Below are 23,428 nucleotides of genomic sequence, written 5' to 3'. Positions count from 1 at the left end.
TATTTTCATAGCGTTTAAGAACTATCAATTAAGATTTAAATTAACATAGGGAGACTAAATGTATTTTTTCTTTAAAATAACAACAGAGAGAAATTTTGCTCTCCTTTGATGGATATTTAATCGAAGAAAAAAAATATGACACATTTTAATAATGTTGAAGTAAAATCTGACGATTTATTTCTAATTAAAGTAATATTCAATCATTTATTTCGAAAAAAAGTAAAATTTAATTATTTATTTCTAAAAACACAGAAAATCTAGCACATTTGCTTAAAATCACACTTCTTTTAACATCTTTCCTCAGCAGTAACAACTCCAATTTTAACTTTTGAAAGTTAATTTTTTTTAGTTAAGTTTTTAAGTCCTTGTCACCCAACCTCATGGCCAGTGGTCTTCCTTTCGCTCAAGATACCTCAGCTAAAAAAATCTAAGGATTTCTAAATCCAAGATCTCAGAGAGGTTAACTTCCAAGCTTTTTAAAACAAAGTCCAGTAATCATAGCAATTACAGTAAGCTCCCAACTATCCAGTCTATTAAGAGGGAAATGTCAGCTGGATAAAACAAAATTTCCTATTTAATTAACCCACTGGCGGTTCAGTAAATGGGAAAATTTGAGACAATGTTTCTCCCCAATTCCCTTAACATGGAAAAACTGTTTTTGATTTGCGGAGAAAATTGCAGGTTGAAATACTATTTTTTACATGCAGAACGGTTGGTGGTTTAATAATACCCATCACACATTTTAAGTTAAATTATTAGTGTAATAATATTCAATGTTTTTCGTAACAATTGCTTCTCTTTTTTTTACAGGGTGAGGTTGTTAGCCCCACGCCTAACCCCCAACCTGGAGGACCAAGGTGTTCCTCTTCGTCTGGTGTCTCTCCTCCGGCCTGTCCGGCTTGGGTGACCCTACCAGGAGCCGAAGCTCCGGCCAGCACAGCTCACGGGATCGTCAACACACACAAACCACAATACCAAGTTAACATTACTTTCCAGCAGGCCACATTATAAGAATGGAGGATGGCAGGACAACCAAAAGAGTTTTCAGTGCCAGGCCAACAGGTACAAGAAAAAGAGGGCGGCCAAACCTAAGATTTTTAGACCGACTTGAAAAGAACCTGCAAGTTTTAAAGGTAATAAACTGGAGAACCTTGGCTAAGGGAAGAATGTCTTGGCATAGGCTTGTTGAGAAGGCCAAGGCAAATCCTGGGCTGCCGTGCCAATGAGAAGAAGAATATTCAATGTTTATGGAAAAATATCACAAATGTGAAAACTTATAATTAGGAAGAGTAAAAGTGTATGGACAACTGCTTTAGCAATCTTAAATTTTTTTCTTCTTTACCAATCACAATGAGTTTCACAAACAGCTAGTTCCTATATTCCACTTTTTTTATTCCTAGGTCAGATAGTATGGAAGCCAGATATCAGACTGTAATGTCATAACTTATGTTACTTGTTGCCTATAAAGTTGAATATTGTTCTCCAAAGTTCTCCTTCCCACCAAGGGTGGAAGATAGCTCTGAGAATTTTCTCTAAAATATGCCCAGTTAGCATCACGACATGAAAAAATATTTTATTTAAATTTTATTATAAACCTTTTAGGAATATTTCTACTCTAGTAGAAAAAAAATAAAAGAATAAATAAAATTATTTTAAAGGGGAAAAAAATCTGAAGTAAAAAGTTATTTTTTCATCCAACAGATATTTAAAATTTATAAACCAAAGCAAATTTTTCATAAAAAATATTTAAAAAAATCTTTAAGCACAGCAATATTACTTAAAAATGTTAAAACTTTATCTTACTTTTCAAATTATAAAGAAGGAAAAAGTCATCATGCATCAAGCACTCAAATATAGGCACAAATTCTCAAGACTCACAAGGCATGAATGAAAAAAACAGAAATTTTTACATTATCAAATAAATATTTCTGCAACCATTTCTTAGGATTCTTTATCTCAAATACATCAATTAAAGCTATTGTATGAAATAACTTTACCTCAACAATGACATATTCAAGAGGAATCTTGGGTTTTCCAGGATAGCTTAAGAGAATTGCAGCACTAAAAAATAAAGAGAAGAAAAATTAAACACAATTAAAGTTTTAAATATGTTAGGACTAAAAAAATTATTAATATAGTCCATTGTCCAGTGAAATATCATTCATCTATCTCTCATTTTCTGAGTCTGTCACACATTAAGGAGGAAAGTTGAAATTAGACTCATACAACATTAAAATTGCAAATAAGGTGCTGAAATTCAATCTAATGGGGAAAAAAAAGAGGACAAGTTTTTTCCTCCTTTTTTTATATTCGTGAATAGTAAGATCTGAATTAAAAAGAACCATCTATCTACCTACATATATTTATGTATATAACCAATGAACCAATATATAAATGAAGGGACATGTTCTCCTTGCTTGCTGCCCCCTTATACACATCCATTCTTGTCTTTCTAAAATGCTCTACCCTCGGTGCATGGTGTAATTCTAGGTGATAAAGAACAATTTTTTGTTTTAAAAAATTTAACTGAAAAATTGTTCCTATCAAGCATAGTGATGCTGAAAAATTAAGCATAATACTTTATAATATGCTGCATAATACTTTGCTGCATAATACTTTGCTTTAGTGATAAAACAAATTGAATGAAAGTAAGTACTTTTTCTTCCTCGCAACAGGAAATATTTTTCCAACAAATTTAAAGTGTGATCTCAAATACATATTTTAAACAATTATTTTTAGCAATTATGGAAATATCTTCCAAGGAGAGGTTTATTTATAATGATTTTAAATGCAACTAAGACTGATAGGATTAAGAAGGACAAAAAAAATTTAAGCAGTCCTAAATTTAATGCATAATGCAACATGACCAAACGCTTACATTTAGAGATTTAGCTTAATTTTTGAAGAATTATGTAGTTGATATAATTATTCAAAAATATATATATATATATACCAAGCTCAATGTAACTAAATTGCCAACTTATAATTTAAAATCATTAAAAGTAAGAGTAAGGCAGGCATAAGATTATTTAAAAAAAATGTGCTCGAAAAGCAGTAAAGGAAACCATTTTCAGAACAGAAAAGTTATTTATCAGGTGACTTCAAAATGGCAAAAATCCTCTAAACCAAAAGACTGAGGAATTCTGTGAAACTTTCGTCGAATTTTAAGTTTTTGATCAGTGAAAGTCGGAGAGCCAATCGTACTGAGAAAGGAGGAATTCTGTGATATTCCCGGAAAAATTACATGCCTTGCTCCTAATTTTAAGACCCTTAAAAATAATACCAAAAAGCTCGGAATACAATCACCCCTTTTACACACACTAAATTACGAAATAAAAAGATTTAAACAATATTCTAAATTTTAAAAAAAAAAATTGAGTTAAGAGTAGAGCTTCAAAAATTGGCCATACTGCACCAAATGTAAACAATATTATCTGCTTCAGGTAAACTGATAAAAGTTTGCTATTAACTAAGTCTAGAGCGAAAAAAAATGAACTGGGGTACATTAGAAACAACCTCTAAGAGGCTAACCAAACCTTAAGAAAACAAATTAGCATGTGGATTTTAAATAATAAGCTAATTTAGTCTAAATTATAAAGAAAAGAATAGTATAATTACCCAAAACGAGTAATTTGGTTTTCGAGAAGTATTCTTAATTGTTCCTTAATATCGACAAAAATATCTTTCTCTTTAGCAGTCACAGCTCCAATGCCATCTGGCCTTAGATAGAAAATAACTTTTACTTTTTAAGAATATTATTTTTGTAAAGCATATGTAATATTATAATAAAATTAGTATGCTAAATCATTTATAATATACATATACTTGTTCTTAGCATTGATACAATCTTTATAATAAGCTATGAAGTTTATTTAAAAAAAGGTTTTAACTTGCTTCTTACATTTCAATTAAAAATAAATTTAAAAAAATATTGTTTCTTATAAATTTTTATCAAGCATCATTCATATAAAGTAAATGATATATAAAAAAATCAGATTATTATTAATAATTAAAACGAGAACACAGTTTGAATAAAAAAAAAAGATTTATATCTTTTTTAATATGTAATTTATGCATTTATGTCACACTGCTTCATACAATTTAAGCTTTTTAAAATAATTTAGGCATGTTTTGACATTAGACACTGAACAGACCATTCAAATGTAATGCATAAGTAGAAAAATTAACTTTTATAATAAAGAATGTTCTTTATTTTTATATTAAATATTGTATGAATAAGCAAATTTTAAATTAAATTGAAAATTATACTAGTATGAATGTAAATTATTTATCTTTCTTGAGATGATTTTCTATTTTTACCACCTATTTCTAAATCTGTTCTCAATATTTAATAAATAAGGACAATAAAACTTAGTTGCAAAAAGAAGTTTAATTAGTTGACCCACTTTTCAAAGAAACTGAGTTAAACTTTTTGTAAAAAATTTGCCTAACTGTAAGTTACACCGCAATTGTTTTCTACTACTAATTTATACAACTAAAACATTTTATTTTACAAAAATCTCAGTAACTTTAAAAGCCATAATTTCTGGAAAAAAAATATGAAAGTTGTGGATATTTCAGTTCATAATTTGTTTTTAGCTAAATATAATCCATGAAATAACTTTAATTAGCTTTAGGATAATTTTGCAGGGTTGCCACTCAAATCTGGAGAAAAAGTTCCCTGTGTTTTCCCTGTACATATTATACACAATATGTTAAGAAGAAACAACTATTACTGCACTCTTGTGTGAGCTATATTGGGCTAACTATATTTATTAGTTTTAATTGCTGGAAAAACAGCTGAACATACTTAAATAATGCTATAGTAAATGAAATAGTTTATTATAGCTGAAATATCATGGTTAAATATCCCATAGATTAGGCTTTGAGTGGTCACCATTTTTTAAAAGACAAAAGTAAAAACAAAATTCCCTGTATTTTCCAGTTTGTAAAGAAAAAATCAAAATTCCCTGCATTTTCCCTGTTATTTTAGGTGATTTTTAAATTCCCTGTATTTTCCAGGTTTTCCCTGTTCTCCCTGAGGAGTGGCAACCCTGTTTTGTATTTGAGGGGGAAAAATGACATCAGATTAAATTATTATTCAATTTTATTATTAAAAAAAAGTTATTACAAAAAGTGGTTTAAAAAAAATAGCATAGCAGTATATTCAACAACTTATTATATGCTACAATTTTAATAAACCAATATAATGTCTACATTTTTTAAATACTCTAAACAGATCCATGCTTTAATATCAAACAAATATAATATTATTTAAGTTAATTTTATTATGTAAAAATTATCATAATATTAAGAAAATAAATAATCATTTCTAATAAATGTAAGCATTAACTATACAAGAAAACTTTGTCCAGCTGCAACTTTTAACATTAATACTCTAAGAAATTTAAATTATGCATAATTGAGATTAACAATAAATGATCAACAGTGATACAACAGTGCACCCTATCAGGTATTAGCTACTGATAAATATATTATTACAACAATAACATTAATCACAAAACAATAGTTCTAAGTCATACATAACAATAATATGAAAGAAACCTTAAAGGAAAGTTTTGAATAATATCTATTATTCAAAAGATATAAATAGAGTTAAAAATAAAAAGTTTTTTTCTTATAATCCAATAGATTCTACAGAGTAATTTCATTTCTCTTAAAGTTTTAAGGAATAAATTTGAAGAGAGATGGGTGTCTTTTTATCAAAGTATTTTGTCATTTAAATACATGATATTAATCTTATAACACTTATTAGGTTATAATATGAACTGTAAAAGTATTAATTTAAAATTTCTTTAAAAAAAATAATAATTGGAAAAAACAAAACAATTTTAGGTTGATGTCTTTACCATTCTTTCCAGTTATGTAGTTATGTTTCAGTGCTTGGCAATTTAGACTTACATTGCGAACATGTGGAAAGAAAAAAGAAAAATTAAGAATAGAGAGAAAAATGTTTTTGTTTTTTTCTCTTGTCTTCTTTTAATCTATTCTAGAAACATGTAAAGAATAACTTAATTTATTTTAATAGATCACACGGAAGGATGTGTATTTTCATAGCATTTAATAACAAAATCTACATTTTGAAACTGAAAATTTTACTGTCGGTAACTTTTTAAAGATAAAAAAAATTTTCATGTGCTAAATAAATCCAAGAGGAACAATAGCAAATTTTGTCTAGTAATAAAAATAAATCATATGTTTCACATGTAAAAAAATAAAAAGGTTTATCCACTATACTTCATGGCAAACAAACTAGTTTAATAATAGAATACATATAGTCTCTGGCTATATTATTAGATGCACTATAAGATTCCTTGTAAAATTATAATAATTAGGTGATACCATGCAGCTGTATTGTTTTCACTCAGATGAAACCGGTTTGCATTTGTTTACGGTCCTGTATTAATTGGTTTACATCGTAATGCAATACGTTAAAAATAAATACAAATAGGAAGTATATAAAAAATCTCCCTATTAAAAACCCATTACATGCACGTTTAAATATAAAAGTATTGCCTATAAACTCGTGCAAATCACGTAAAAATTAAAAAACTACATAGTTTCTAATAATTTGATCCAATTATTATAACATACTAATATAATGCTTGATATAATAAATATTCTATATTAATATAATATATCGTCTCATTTATCCTATCATGAAATTTATATTATATATCGTCTAATATAACCAATTGATACACTAACGTAAACAAGTGCAAACCGGTTTCAGTCACATAAAAACAATACAGCTGTATAATATCATCTGATAATTAAGATTTTGCATAGAATCTTATAATGTGTCTAATAATATGGCAAGAGACTGTATATATAGTTACTGAAAGATTATTTATACAACAAAAAATCAGAAGTTGATTTCCAAACAGCTTTCATTTTTTACCACGATTGTCATTTAAAAGTATTTGAACAAAGAATATAAAAGAAACTGTGTACAGGAAATTAAATTAAAACAAAAAATGATTTTTAGAAGTTAAAATCAAAATCAGATGACACATAAAATGAGACTGTTTAAAAATTACGTTTAAACACACAACATAAATATTTAAAATCACTGAAATTTTTATGAAAATAAATTTAATAATTTTAATGTTCAAAACCCAGAATAAAAGAATGAAAATTTTTTAAAGCAATACATTTCCAGGGCTCCCACTCTTTTAACAAAGCAAAAATTGAGCAATTTGAAGAACCTTTTTTTGAAAAAATTAAGGACTTTAAAAATAGTATGATTGTTTATCATCAAATATACATATGGGTGATTCTTTCTAAATATGACAATTCGGACAAAAAATTTCTTCAAATTTAAAGTCTTCAAAATAATCTAAAAATTTTTTTTATACTTCTTTAGTTACACTTATTAATACCTTACAGGCAGCAGTGTAGTTTATTGACATTTTCTCAAGAAAAAAATAAAATAGAAATTCACCAAATCTTGAAAGCCAGGAAAATGACATATTAGCTTAGAAGTTTAAAAAACAGTCATTTTAAGTAAATAGTAAGCAACTCAACTTAGGCCTTTATGTTAGATGGACCATAAATTGTTTAAATTAATTCTTTTTATCCACTGTAGGAAGAATAAAAAATGTTTTTGTTGCTGATATGTGCAGAAAAAAATTGTGCACAATAATCAATCATGAGATAAATAAATAACTTTGATTACACTCAAGCATATTACAATCGTACGTAAACTTTGTATTAGGTTAATATTTGTTTTCTCTTCTTACAGTATTAGCAGTTTAAAAAAATTTCTGGTAACACTTCAATGTTCTGGCATTCATAAGACAAGAAAATGACAGCCAGGATAATGACAAATTCGTCATTTTATAGCATATAACATTACTTTAATTTAATATTTTGGCCTAAGACGTTTATATTCTGCAGAAAACAACAGGATTTCTCAAAATTACTCAGATAAATCTATGTAGTTTATGTTATTAATGACTTCAAGAAGCCAGGAAAATGACAGCATAAAAACCTACTCATCATGAAAAATAGACTATGAATCAGAAAATTGGTTCATGCAACAAGACATGTTCACATAGGAGGGTATACATATTCAGAGCATTAAAATAAAACTTACACTTTCAGGCAAACTGCAGCCATTTTGGAGGCAGGTGCTTTTGTAAGCTTTTGGCAAAATGTGTGAATAAGTGGTTCAGTCTCACTTTGTAGAACCAGGATAAGGAGGGTATAAAGTACATTCTGCATCTGAAAAAAAGACTCAGCATCAACAAAATGAAAGACAATCAAATTGATCACTGACATAAGCTCAAACTTTAAAGGCTATCAGGAAATAATTTGATAAGTAGAAATACAAGGTTAACAGAAAATAATTGGATTGGATCCATTGTTTTTTATCAGGATAATTTCTTCAAAAATATTTTCTTAATTTATAATAATTAAAGCTATATTATGTTCATTAAATTGTCATTATAAAGAAATTTTTAGCTTAAATATCTTCTTACTAGTAATTGCGCATGTAAAAACTATTTAAATGTTACGTGTGTATACTTCATGATTAAACGTAAAAGTATTAAAAGTATCAAAATGAAAATAAATTATCAGAAGATAACTTCAGATTACACAATGGTTACTTCCAGTAATTTGTTTGCATTTTTAAATTTAGAATCAGCGATTTAAACTTGATAACTTACTCTAGGTTTGTCTGAACTCACTTTTTCTGCAGTTTAAATTAGTTATGGAGATGAAAGAGAACTTTCAATGAAAGGGAATAGAATTCTCTTAAGTCATTTTTCAAAACAAAATATAAATGCAGGAAAAATGTATAAACCCAAAACTATAAGTATAATGTTAGTGAAAAGAGAAAATCTGGCATTCCATGCAAACTAAATTAATTTTTGAATTAAAATTCATATTTTTTTCAAATAAGGTATGTGTAAATTATTATTCATTAATGTAATAATTCCAATTTCAGTTTTTAAAAACTTTTTACTTACTTCAATTTTACATTATTTCTCATAACATGCAGCGGTTAATTGTTGGAACAGTTTAATAGAATTAGTGAGTTCAAAAAAAATTAATACCAATCGTTTGTTTTTACACTACAGTATTTTTTAATACTTATACCACATTCATTATTTTTTTTTTAAAGCTTCGTATTGCTTTAAAAACAATTATATTATCCATAAAAAATTATATTTTACAACAGATGGGACCAAAATTAAAAAGAGAAAAATAATAATTTATAGAAAGTAAAAATAATGAGATGCAATTGTAATAATAATTATAAACGGAATCTTTTCCCTTCAATAGGAAAAAATACTTTTAAGAATACATTTTAAATTAGAATTTAATTTGAGTTTATTTTAATAATTCCTTAAAGAAAACACTATCATATAATCATTTGTTATTTCAGAAAAATAAAACCATGTGCGGACCGTGGTTTCATTTTCTACTCTGAGTTATGTGTATATGTTTAGGCATTAACCGTGAACCGGTAGGTGGCTTTATGATTTTAAAGGGTGTAGAGCTCTTGGAATTTTGTCTATTATTTTGATTGTCCATGTATCTATGTTTTCCTTATTAAATGTGTTTGTGAACGTCTGGTACTTGTTTTTCTTATATGTGGACCTGCAATGAAAAAATCAGGCAGATATTTACTCATTAAGATATATTTGGAGCTAGCCACATGCAGCAATTATTCTTTAAAGAAAACTCCCAATCATACAATCCTTTGTTCTTTCCAGAAAAATAAAACAGCAACTTTACCAGCTTCATGAAGTCATAATTCACAACAGCCAATCACATCTTCTAAATCAGTCAGAAATCCTTCATCTGAATTCTCCTATCAAATATGGCCTCCAAGACTATTCAAATAGCTACGAAGATCTTGATACTAAAGAATAAAATTATAAATCTCAATAATGGGCAGAAAAAAGAGAATTAATTTTTAAATTCAGTAATACGTTTCTACCCTGTTGTAATCCCATTTCATTTGTTCAGGTGTCGAGTAACTCGTTTTGGGGGGGGGACAGGAAGTAAGAGCTTATTGATATTAATTATTTATTTACAACAATATTTACAGATATCATAATTGCACAAGCTCATTTGCGCGCACCTCTACGCTCTCTTACATTTGCAAAAACAAAACAGACACAACAGTTGCGGCGCTGCGCCACCTGCCGGACGTTAAGGAGAAAATTTTAACAACCCTTAGAGTTGTTTTCTAAAACTTATCTTTTTGGAATCAAGCGCTTTTTCAATAGATGGAATACTCAAATAACATTTGGAATTATATGGTTAAGGTTAGATTTTAATTACCAGTTTTACTATAACATGATAAAAAGTAGGTTTTTAGTGGTAACAAAAAAAGAGGAAAATAATGAAAACCTGTAAAAAATTAGCAGCCCATGATTTATTTCCATGATTACTACTTATAGCTGATACAATTAAATAATATAGATATTGTATAAGTTGATACTTGGCAGTAATGGATAATATATGATTAAAAAAGCAATTAAGGACTAAGGATGCACTTAAACATGATAAGGATGTACTTAAACATTCCTTAAAAATATTATTTTAAACATGTTTGTGACTCGAATTATTATTCTCTTACTATGCTATCATAAACTCACTTAAATAAATACTTAAAATAAGAAAAGCATTTTATTTTAATAATAACCAAGACTGCTATTTTTCTTGATTAGTATCTTATCCTATAGCTTACTACAGAAAATTATAAATTTCTGAAAATTTTTTTGTTGTTGCTGCTCCTACCTGAAAATTTGTAGGGAATAGCCTATGTACTATATAAAAGCAACTAATCATTAGTTTATGATTATAAAACTAATTGCTTACAAAAGAAAAAGCGGACAATTCACTGCTGACAAAAACTTACTAGCACCAAACAGGCACCAATATAAAAATATCCCTACACCGATATTTCGTCTTGAAAATAGGTCTATCACAATATATTTTGTTTTAAAACCCAGTTTTTTTTTAAATTGATTTTAATTATGTACTTAATTTTAATGAATTAATGCAAAGTTTAGTAAAAATCGATAGCTTTATAAAATTTTTTGACAGACTTCTCAAAAGATATGAGAGTCATTTGACTTGTAACTAAATCATTTACTATAAAAAAAAAATAATAGTTAGGTTCGTTACAATTGTTACAAACGACTCAGAACTTCTTCAACTTTAATATGAATTCAAATTAATAATATAATTTGATTTCATATTAAAGTCGAATGAATTAATAAAAATCACTCGGATACCATAATTAAAAGAAATATAAGAAAAACAGTTCCATACCCAAATGCTGATTACAGAATATATAAAAAATTAAACTCAACCTGCTCCTCATCAGTTGCATCATTAAAAGTAGGAACACTCATCCTAATTCGGAATTATATTTATTAGAAAAGTTAATGTCCTATATTTATTTCAGAAAGACTAAATAATAACTAGAATCTTAAATCAGAAAGAGATGAAATTTTTTGTTTTGCTAAGTTACTTGCTGCTGCATATGTCTGTGCGATTAAAACAAGCTTTTAACTTTCAAAGCTTTGTGGAGACGTAGTAGCTATAGGTGGCGTAGGTATGTAGGTACTTTATTTACATAGCACTAGAGCTTGTGGCGTAACTACCACTACGAATTTAAACATCAATTCAGTGGTATATAAGACATGCTAACTTGATTCAATCACGAAGTACCTTTTGATAGATGATGGTTGGCGTGGACTATAACTCCGCTCCCACAAGCTGCACGGTCTAGGAGACATCCCGGAAGATGATACGAAGACATTCCATCTCAATTCTAATTCTCTGCTGAGGGGATGGCTAACCTGCTTTGGTAGATAGACGACCTGCGCGCGAAGTCGAATACTTTACTGCAGAACAGTTTCACGAGGACCGATACCGCTCACCCTCAGTCCCTACTCAGACTAATCAAAGTGGTGATCTACCCGCTTACAGACCGCAGACTGTTTTGCTTGACTTCGGTGTTCTACTGGGAACCGTGTCTTTACTATCAGTTCACTGCGAAACACAGGTGGCGTAGAGCAGAACCTATGACAACGCATGCTTTCGCTAATAGTGTGTGGAGAGTCCTGCCATCCAATATTGCATTATAAAGCGTTCTTTCAATTTAAATTTCAACGAAACAAAGAACAAATGAATTTGGAAAACTCCACTAGCAAGCTATAATACAATTACGAAATTGAAAATAACATTGCAGTGTTATTGTACACTTCTTTTTCTTTGTATGAGTGACAGCCCCTTGCAGGCCTTGTCTGCGGCAACAGCTCACAAAAGTCAGCGACTCATATCCCTGACAACCTCCCTTCCAGATTTTAATCTCTAGGGCTTTCAGGTCATTTTCGATTTCGTTGAGGATATTGTGCACTAATATAGTAAAATAAGGGATAACATTCAAAACATGGCAAACCCTACCCTTTATTTATGTTGTGATATTATTGTTCTTAAATTTGTTTAAAGCCGACCAGTCTGTGTAGGGGGCAGGGAACTGTCCTTGCATCAGAAAGGTTCTGGGTTCGAATCCCGGGCAAGGCATGGATGTTTCTTTCCCTCTATCTGTGTTCTATGTCCTTTCTCCTTTGTGTGTGAATGTGTAAATGTAACCCGCCCTATAAACGGGTTGTGGTAGTGTGACGTGGGCGACGCTGTTCCACCGCCGTGGCTTCGCCACAGGTGCCCACTGGGTAACGAAAAGAGAATTAGCAGTTCTGGCACTTTCTGTGGCCAATGGACAATAGCTCCAAGTGCCCGCCATTAAAAAAAAAAAAAAAAAAAAAAATTGTTTGAAGCTCACGACCTGTTAGAATTTATAAATTGTAGAAAACTCTTTTGAATGGTAAAATTATTAAGAGTACATTTAAACACAAATCACAACAATAAAACTTCTTAGAATATTAAGCTTGTTCACACATCACCTCGTAAGCATAACATCAGAGAAGGAACTTATCGAAAATGATACTGTATCTACGACTATGTCCCGCAGTGGACTGATCGTTAAGACACGGTTCCCAGCAGATCACCGAAGTCAAGCATCACTGGCTGCTGTCAGTGTGCGGGTGGGGGACCACTTGGATCAGTCTGCGTAGAGACCGAGGGTGTGCGGTATTGGTCCTCGTTAAACTACTCTACCGTAAAGTGCTCGACTTCGCGACAGGTAGTCGGGCTACCGAAGCGGGGTGCCATCCCCTCTTTAGAGAATCAAAATTGTGATGGCATGTCTTCGGATCATCCTCAGGGATATTTCCCAGACCGTCGCCAATAGCCCATTGTGCAGTTCTAGTGCGACGTAAATGAATACAACAACATCTACGACTATATCTACATAGTTTTAATTTGATAGTTCTTTTTCAATCGGACATATTTTTCACCCTTTTATTAAGAAAATTATTATAAAAAAATAATCTGTTGAGCATTTCAAAAATAATATTTATAACTGATTAAAAAATAGGCCTAGTTCTGAGCCAAATTTATTTCAATTTACAGCTAAATAAATTTAATATGGCATTTATGTAGTTAATTAGTAATTTTCAGTTTAGATTTTTATTTCTGATAGATACTTTCATGGTTAATAATATATATTTTAATTCAGAACAGTTTTTAATTATTTATACATTATATTTTGAATAATTATTTTATTTCATTAAAATTTAAATGTTTTAATTACATGATAAAGCATTTTTATAGCATTGATGAAAATACTTTTACTTGACAAAACAATTATGCTACATAGTATTGTGATATAGATTTAGAACACAAGAAAAGTTTATTTTTATTACAGCGATGGATGGGGGAAATTAATTTTTAATTTTATAAGTTTAGAGCTACCACTAATTTTTAGTGAATACGTTATTTTCCTAAAGGAACATAGTTTTAATATCTATTTTATATTTTATAAAAGTCGTTGAACATCCGACCCAATTTTTTTGGGTTTACGACCAATAATTTTCAACTCCGTACCCTTGTAATTTTGAACCAATCCAGAAGACAAGGAAACTCCTGGCTCAGTACCCCCGGAGGTATGATTTGTTAAAGGAACACAGAAGACTCTGTGACCCGACAGACTTAACGTGCATCAGTCACCATTTACTAGTCTTCGGCCGGCGGGGGTCGAACCCACGAACTCTTGGACATGGGCCCAGTGCCCTACCAACCAGGCTATTCCGGCCTATTCTATTTGTAAAATCTATTTAATTTAATTCAATAACCGTCATTGAACAGTCGACCCAATTTTTGGTTTTACGACTGCTAATTCTCAACTCCATAGCCTTGTAATTTTGAACCAATCTGGAGGACAAGGGAACTGCTGGATCAAGTATTGGGAGAAATTTTACCTTCGGGGAGGACTTTTTGATGGAACTAATCCGCATTTGCGTTACATGGAGGGGAAGACCACGAGAACCTCCCACGGTTAGCCTCACGGCAAGGGAACTCCAACCCATGATCTGTCAGTATTTGTCTTGCGAAAATAAGGTTGAAAAACGATTTTTTACCTTCTGAAATTTCCAATTTAACTTTATTTTTACGAATGTCTAAATTTCAGAAAAGACGAAACATATTATTCGCCAGCTTACTTTAATTTCAGAGGATATTAAAGTTTTATCACTTCTAAGTGGAATTTTTTTTTCTCCATTAAGTTTGTCAATTAAACTTGACAATAATGTATGTCTAAATTTCAGAAAGAGCGAAACACATCCTTCGCCCTTAAACTAAATTTCAAAAGAAAGTTTTATTTTCGAAAAGTAACTTCTAAATTGAAATAAAAAGTCCTTTTATTTTTTTAAGAAAAAGTAACCAATTTATTTTACTTTATTTTCACAAATGTCGAAAGTTCAGAAGAAGCGAAGCAAATTGTTCGTCCTCTTAATTAAAATTAAGAGTAAAATAAAGTTTTCAATTTCGAAAATAACTTCAAAGTTGAATTTTTTTTTCAAAATTATCAGTTTAACTTTACATTATTTTCATGAATGTCAAAAGTTTAGAGGAGACGAAGCACGTTATTGTCTTTTTAACTTTAATTTCCGCTCAAGTTATAGTTTTCGACTTAAAAAATCGCTTCGAAGTTAAAAAAAAAAAGTTCTTTTACTCTATTTCTAATTTTAGAGGGGGCAAAACTAATTATTGGCCCTTTATTCAAGTTTCAAAAGAAAATTATTTTTTTTTCCTTTAAATAACTTCAAAATTGAAAAAAAAAAAAAACAATTTTTATTTTCTAAAATTACCAATTAATTTCACGTGACTTTATTTTAGCGGTGAATGTTCGCATTTCAGAAGGGGCAAAACATGTTCTTCGTCCCCTCGCTTTAATTTCAGAGAGTGCGACTGTTCCCTCTGACCCCCCCCCCCCCCCCTCGGTTGGCAGGTCAGGAAGTGGAGACTATAGCAGACAAGTATGAACTGAACAATAGCTTTTATTCTCCTTCTAACGTTTACCACTGAGGATAATTTACGCCACGAAGCCGGAATTCGTATCGACCAGACATTGATGTGATTCGAACCCGGTTCACCTCATTGGAAGGCTTTATCCCCTGACCCATCACGGCACAATTTAATTGAATTGTTTCAACTCTTGGCCATCCACGGAACACGTTTTGGGAACCGGTGTTCTCGAGAAACACGTCTTTTTTAAGGCGGATTTTTGAATCAAATTATAAGGAATAACCCCAATTTGAAAATGCGGTCCAACAATTTTGTTAATTTGAGCCACATACTGAGAATTTTATTTTTTGCAGAATATATTTTCAAAGAATTAAAAAGTAGTTTTAGTTATTCAGTAAATTTAACATTAATTTAAACGTTTTTGTCTTGTAACATAAAAAAATTTTTATATTGAAATTTTCACATAGCGTTTTACATAGCAAGATGATTCTTTCTTCGTTTAAAGTCCTTTCAAATAATTTCAGAAAAATATTTTTCTTATTTACTTTTGAAATTACTTATTTACTCTTAATTACTTTTGAAATTTTAACCACATCCGAATTGGATTTTTTTTCATACCCTTGTGAGGAAAATGTAATTATTTCTTCATTTGCATTTCTTTAAACTACCGATAGTTCAAATATTAATAGTTTTTCAGTGTTTATTTTTTTAATTTAAAGCATTGTTTTTTATTATCTTTTAAATACATCATTCATTGAAATTCCTAAGATCGCTTTTGGCAGCGTTGTATAAAAAATAAAACAGTGGTAAAGTAGAGAGTTCCCGCAACACCGTAGTGGGTTATGGGGGATAAGACTGCACCATTTCGTGACCAAAATGGCACGATTGTGGTTAGCACTATGCACAGGCCACCTTTACTTTACACATCAACTAATACCCATCGATCTGAGGCTGAGTAGGCTTCTTACTGCCTCTGGAAATCGAACTCCAGCTCTTCTCAATGACAGCTTATTTCGTTAACCACTGAGCCATCACGACTCAAAACAGTGTTAGGAGAATTTCGATAATTTTCACCGGTTTTAGCCGTTCTAAGTCAGCTCTCTTTAAATTTAAAAATCAAAAAATCAGAAGACATTCCTGCCAGACCTAACTGTCAACTTTAAAATTACCTCCAAGCTCCGATCGGGGAGCTTTCCATAGTAATAGTAAATACATATAAAATAAGGCCGGGATAGTTTGGTATATAGGGTGCTGGACTTACCTTTATGAAAAGGGGAGTTCGAATTCAGTAGGCCGTAGACTTCCGTGTAATAAATGGTGACTGATGCACGCTAAATCTGTCGGGCCACAAAGTCCTCGATGTTCCCATAAAAATCAGTACCTCTGGTGGTGCTGAATTGGAGATTTATCGTTCTCCAGTTCAGATCAAAATTACGATCTGTGGATGAATGTATGAATGAGTCTGCCTTATTAACGAGTATGGCAGATGTCAAATTCTTGGTCATAGATGGCACCACTGAAAAATCGCACCCTCTCTGCCTTAATATCTGACTGCAACAACAATATATATTATATAAAATATTTATCTATTAATGCTAATAGATAAATATTTTATAATAGTTGCATTGATCTCGCCCAGATCGCACACCTTTCTCTTTCCATAGAAGTATTTTAAACAAAATTAATCTGAAAAGATCATGAATAATGGACTTTGTTGTTAATACACTTCGGCTGGCTGGATTCGAGCTCCCGTCCTCACGAACGTGGGTCCAGCGCCCTGCCAACCAGGCTCACTTATCATTGCCGGTAATGTAAAAAAAAAAATGTATGAAAAGTTTCTGTAAAAATTATAGCAATTTTTTACAATGTGCTAATTGCAAAGACAAAAAACCTTTTGAAACATTTACTAAATGCATTAAATAATTCGTTGAATTTCATAAACAATTAACACACTCTCATCAAGTTCGTAAAATCTTTCAAGTTTTAGGAGAAAATACACTCGTATAAAGCTATTAAAACCCGTGTATAGGTTTCATAACTTGAAAAGAAGCTCCAAGGAATATATATTGAGTTCATTCACGCTTATAATTAAACTGAAGCACGTATGAATGTAATAAGTAAGCGGTAAGTATAAATTGAATTTTCTTCACTAAGTGTTGTTTTTTTTACTCTTTAGTTTCATAATTTCAATTTTGAACCAGTCAGGTTATATATTTTCTAAATCTTTGGTCTAACTGAGAGAGTTTTCGTGGTTTTCTTCTCCTTGTAATAAGGTACAAGGTTTCACTGAAATAGCTTCTCATTGATGAGAAATTGCACCTCCGAAAGGGTCCTAATTTTCTGTATTGGGTTTAAATTTAAAAGGATACAGAATTTTCATTAAAATCGAAAATCCGCTATCTTCCTTTTAGTTTCCTATTCAATGGTGGTATAAGAAGAAAAAAAATTCAACACTGCTTTTTAATTTTTAGAACATCGCTTTAAGTGACAATTCATTTTCTATCTTGTAAAATTTATGAAGACTTAAACTCCAGATCTTTTTAATTTATCTGGTGATAGTTTTAAAAAATTTTATTTTAAATGTTCGATTTTTAAATAAAAAAAAAAGATATTTTTTTTTATTACTTTTTGCTACCAGAATATTTTTTTTAGATGAATGAATTTCATTTTACACATTTCAAACTTTAGAGTGTTTAATATTTATTTTGAGCAATAAATTGATCTAAATTTATAGTTCCCCCCAAAACCAGGAGTAGAATTATATCTAATGTTCGACAACAAAATTTTTTATCATTGCAAATCTTCTGCATGGATCATGCCATCGGGCGAACCATAAAGGGTTTCTTGGATTTTCTTCACTGTTATGCTGATTACTGCCATTGCATTTCTTCCATAAAAGCAGATTGTGACTGTAATTTTTTTTCTTCTTCTTTGTGATCAAAATTAGAAAGTGTTAAGCATTGTTTGCCGTGAATTTATGGTCTGTTATCTACGCCGATGATAAAATAAATTAGACATAGCATTTTTACACACAGTTTCAGTTAAATTCTAATACATAATATGCATTGCAATGTTCTATATTTATATAATGTATATAAAGAAAATTAAAAAACTTTCCTTTCTTTTTCATTAAAAGTGTAAGTTTAATTGAAAAAGTGGGGAAATACGCAGAAATTCTGTTACCATAGTTACGTGTAAATTTACACTAAACTCTATGCATTATTTATTTTTGTTTTAATATTAAGTAAGAGTAAAATTTGTTCAGGCGCTAATTTTTCTGGAATTGGCGCAATTTATTTAGTTTTTGGTAACCCTTTAAGATGACGTTGAATCCCGTTCAAAACAAACTAATTCAAATTTGAATGCGATTGAGTAAGTGTCCTTAATACTCAAAATAATTGTATCTAATATTTTATCCAATATATTTAATGGTTTTTAATATATATTTATAATCCTATATATATATATAATAGTATTTAATATTATACCTTACATATTTAAATTTCTTCCTTGATTTAACATTTTTTCACATTTCAACAAAAATGATAATAGTCATCTAAAGTATTCAATTACTAAATATTACATATTAATTTAATTAACTAAATTGACACTACGATTTAAAGTGCAATTGGCCTGCTGAAGTTAGTGCAAGTTGATATGGGAATTTTAATATCATGATATATGCATTTATTTAGAGATCTAAGAGAAACAGTTCTTCATCATTGAAATTTCGTTAATTTACAAAATCAGTTATTGATCAAAATTTAAATATGAATGAAAAAACTTTAAACTGCTTATTTTGGATTTTATACTTTAATACAAATATAATTTTATATTAATTTTTTTTTAAATAATATAACATATCTATAGAAGGGGTATCCCATCCACTTCAAAAGGTTACACCCCCCATGACTATAAAATTTATCGACGTTCTTTTATAATCAAGAATAAATGTTAATTATTTTCTAATACTGTTAAAAAAAGGAAACAACCTTAATTGCTTTTGATAGAAAGATTAGATTTTCGCTTTACTGGAAGTCAATTTGAGAGTCTAACCTTAAATATATTAATTAGGGCAGATTTTATTTTACGCTACGAAGGAAGACACAAAAATTCATTTCAATGAATGCATTTTGTATAGACTTTTGGCCCTCAATATATGGAACGATCTGGAAGATAAAATTCCACTAATTTAGGCAATAGAGTGTTAATTCTTAATGTTAAATTCACTTTTTGCGTTTTTTTACGAGATCATGTAACCGAAAAAAATTATTTGTTAATTTTTTTAATAATTTGTTGTTATTTTGCATTTTATTAAATTATGGTCAAAAAGTTTTTCAATTGTAATGCATATTAAATTTTACACCTTTCTATACTTTGCAAGTAAAAATGACAAAGTTCCAAATTTGAGCATAATGAGTCGCCGCATGGAAAAATTTATAATTACTATATATATATATATATATATATATATATATATATATATATATATATATATATATATATATATATATATATATATATATATATATATATATATATATATATATATATATATATATATATTTGAAATTTTTCGATCGATTTCGTTCAAATTTTGCATTTTGTGTCTGGGTTTGATTATGCAGGTTTTCTAATTTTGCAACTAAAAATATAAACAGCGAAAATCAATTTTTCCTTTAAGTACATGCTTTGGAATCATAAAGCTTGTGCTCGAGTAGATGAAACTCGGATTATCGATTTAAAAGTTATTCAAAGTGTGCATCTCGAAAGAACAATTTTTTTTTTTTTTTTCTTCTTTCTTTTTCTCTTTTTGTGTGTTGAAAGCTAAATTATTCAAAAACAAAAGTAAAACAATTACAATTAATAAAAAGCAGATAACAGATATTGTTTAAGAAAAGTATTATCAGAAACTAGAAAAAATGATTCATTGACAGACTTATGCCAAACAAAGGAAATCATAATTAAAAATTTTAAAAACAAAATTTTCAGGATAAAAGATGAAATGATTGATGTTTCTCTAAAAACTATCAACAGCTCTACAACATATTACAATTGTATCTGCCTGCTATATTTTTTTATGAACTAAGAGTAAAGTTATAAATACATTTAATATGAACTGAAAAATATTGAATCAAAAACAAACTATTGTGAAGAATTTGTAAAGTATTGTTGTGAAGAGTGAAGAATTGTTGGGTTCTTAGCAGTACACATTGATTAAAATTTGACGCTTTTTTTCATTCTTTCTTTCTTCTTTTTTATCTATTTAACTCACCGGCCTTAGTCAAAGCTGAAATTAAAAATTTCAACTTTTATGCAGAAAAAAAGATTACTACCGCAGTTTTTTTATGCCATTGCCCAAGTACTGTATTGAGTCTTAAGGAAAGCAAATTTTTCCCAATATTTCATTCATTTTGATTAAATGAAACACAATGCTGGATCTCAGCATAATCAAAACATAATCAAAAGAAACTGGCCAAGCCATGATGGCTCAAGGGATTGAGCGTTTTAATGAAGTGAACCGGGTTCGAATCCCAGGGATGGCTTGTGACACGAATTCCGGCTTGCACCGGCCACAGTGCTGACGAAAAATATCCTCAGTGATAGACGGGTCACCGGTTAGAGTCCCTTTGCCGTCAGACAGATCGCGGGAGGTTTTCGTGGTTTTCTTCTCCATGTAACACAAATGCGTGTTAGTTGCATCAAAAAGTCCTATACGAAGGAAAATTTCTCCCAATCTTTGATCCAGGAGCTCCCTTGTTTTCTGGATTGGGTTCAAAATTGAAAGGCTACGCAGTTGAACATGGGTAGTTATAGACATATTTATTAAAGTGACCCTGGAAGACACATTGGACAACTTGCACAACTAAATCTTCTCCTCATTCCGCAACATCAACCGCCGTATTTAAATTGGCATTATTTTAGATATCTCTTTCGGGAGTAGCTTTTCTGCCACAGAATTCGTAAATCTCGTATTTGAATTTTTAAATTCTGAGTTTTCAATCTTAAATTTTTAGGATTGTACTGTTTAATAACTTTTATCTATGTTTTTCCTTTGTTTTTTTTTTATAACTTAAATTGTAATTGTTCTATGCATAATTCCAACTGTCAATTTTACATACTACAGTTTCAGCCGATCTTTTTTAAATTTGCTTTCTAGCCATTGTGACGCTCTTGTCAATTTTACCGTGCTTAATTGTTTTAACTATTATACATTTTGATATCTCTTAACTCTATAAAGGTCCTTTGACCTATAGTTTTAAATCCGTTCAATTTTTTCATGGATTGCGTTAGTAATACATTTTTATATAGAGATCCTTTGGACCTGTTGAGTAACTTTTTAGCTGGCAATTAGTGAATATGTCAAACTGTTTTAATTGTTTTCTTATACTGCCATATTCATGGGCTGTTGCCATGTATTTTATGATTTTTATGCATGTTAAGTATTTTATGTATTGTAATGATTTTTAGATTTTAATAAACCCGTATGCCCTAAACTAGGGCAGGTCGGTGTAAATTTTCATAGGTCCGGAATCGGGTCGGCTGTTCAACGAAAGTTATAAAATAAAAAAACATTTTAAAAGAAGAACAATTATTTAAAAACGTTGGAATGAACCAGTTAGGTATTCCTTTTTAGAAACACGTTTAATTTTAAACTGTATTAAATCAGTTAAGTTTTTCAATTCGATATAAAAATAAACATAAAACTTAAACGCATTTTATTTTACAACAGTCGTTATTTTACAAACGTCGTGTATTCGCAGGCCGGATAAAATCTTTCTCACAGTTGTCCCGCGGGCCGTAGTTTTGCCCATCTCTGATTTAAACCATTGAGAATAATTGTCTTTTTTTAAAAACTTTAGATGAAATTGTATGAAATAAACTTCTTAACTCAGATAAGCTTAAATCAACACATTCCCATAATTCAGAAGAAGTTATAAATGACTATTATTGTGCTGCCATTAGCCGACGTTAGAGATAATCACCGTCGGGAAGATTTGAGACCCTAATCTTAAATATACAATAAGGGCAGACTATATTTTACGTTACGAAGGAATACACAAAACTGCATTACTTTCTTTCAATAAACGAACTTTTTGCCCTCAATATATGGGAAGTAGACACAATCAGGAAAATAAGATTCTACTATTTTTGGCAGGAAGCTAATTTTTTATGTTAAATTTACTTTTTGACGTTTTTGTATTCGAAGAAAATTCTTTGTTAAAAAACTTTTTAATAGCAGGTTGCTATTATATAGTTTATGCAATTATGGTCAAAACGTTTTTAAACTGTAATGCATATTAATATTTAAGGCTTTTTACACTTTGTAAGTAAAAATGACAAAGTTCAAAGCTTCACATTGAATAAACAGGAATAATAATATTCATATTCTAAATATTATACTTGACAAAAGTAACACAATGATTTAAAGTGTAGTTCGCCTGCAGAAGTTGGTGCAGGTTGATATCGGAATTTTAATATCATGATATATATTCAGAAAAATATCCATATTTAACAATAAATTAAGTTATTTTTCTAATTTAACTTCCTTATTTTATTTTGACTTGCATGTATTTTTGACGAACATCTTTTAGATATTGCTGACCTACGAAATATTTCACCCACATGAAGTGGTTTAGCAAGATCAGAAATTGTCTATTTTATTAAACATATTTTTCATTATTTTGTGTTAATGTAGGTTAGAACAAGTGAAAAATATATTTATCATGAAACTTTTTTTTCTTAGTTAGAAGTAAAATCTTTCAAACAAGGCTTGTTTCCAAGCAATATATTTTTCTAATTGGCACTTTTTTAGATCTAAGAGAAAGAGTTATTCATCATTCAAATGACTGTGAAATTTTATGATGAAATTTATTGACATTTTTTTTAATCAGGAGAAAACGTTAATTATTTTCTAACACAATTAGTGTCTTAAAAAAAAGAGAACAACCTGAATAACTTTTGATAAAATGATCGAATTTACTAGAAGTCAATCTTAAAGATTTGAGAT

At 29.7% G+C, this 23,428-nt stretch overlaps 1 protein-coding gene and 2 long non-coding RNA genes across 9 annotated transcripts in view; 1 reads left to right on the top strand and 2 right to left on the bottom strand.

The window, feature by feature from the left end:
* Window positions 1-1,311, top strand: part of LOC147810062 (uncharacterized) — a 29,358-nt gene extending 28,047 nt beyond the window's left edge. Inside the window, exon 3 of the long non-coding RNA XR_015434093.1 lies at window positions 811-1,311. This is a non-coding gene — a long non-coding RNA (uncharacterized LOC147810062). The remainder of the gene's footprint in view (window positions 1-810) is intronic.
* Window positions 1-11,541, bottom strand: part of LOC147810061 (nuclear cap-binding protein subunit 1-like) — a 36,599-nt gene extending 25,058 nt beyond the window's left edge. The window contains exons 1-5 of one of the 4 annotated variants that reach the window (XM_087164910.1): window positions 11,317-11,541; window positions 9,769-9,895; window positions 8,120-8,247; window positions 3,619-3,720; window positions 1,998-2,061 (exon numbers count right to left, since the gene is read on the bottom strand). In XM_087164910.1, coding sequence (XP_087021036.1) covers window positions 1,998-2,061; window positions 3,619-3,720; window positions 8,120-8,247; window positions 9,769-9,777 — 303 coding nt within the window. In that variant the 5' untranslated portion in view covers window positions 9,778-9,895; window positions 11,317-11,541. The remainder of the gene's footprint in view (window positions 1-1,997; window positions 2,062-3,618; window positions 3,721-8,119; window positions 8,248-9,768; window positions 9,896-11,316) is intronic. The other 3 variants (XM_087164911.1, XM_087164909.1, XM_087164912.1) reach the window with 3 other exon arrangements.
* LOC147810060 (uncharacterized) overlaps window positions 1-23,428 on the bottom strand; it is a 553,747-nt gene that overhangs the window by 441,973 nt on the left and 88,346 nt on the right. The window lies entirely within an intron of this gene.

Source organism: Parasteatoda tepidariorum, chromosome 5, assembly GCF_982258835.1.
Source record: "Parasteatoda tepidariorum strain Cologne lab strain chromosome 5, Ptep-v5.0, whole genome shotgun sequence".
Taxonomy (NCBI): domain Eukaryota; kingdom Metazoa; phylum Arthropoda; class Arachnida; order Araneae; family Theridiidae; genus Parasteatoda; species Parasteatoda tepidariorum.
The sequence above is the reverse complement of the archived record's forward strand: the minus strand, read 5'-3'. Positions and strand labels throughout refer to the sequence as shown.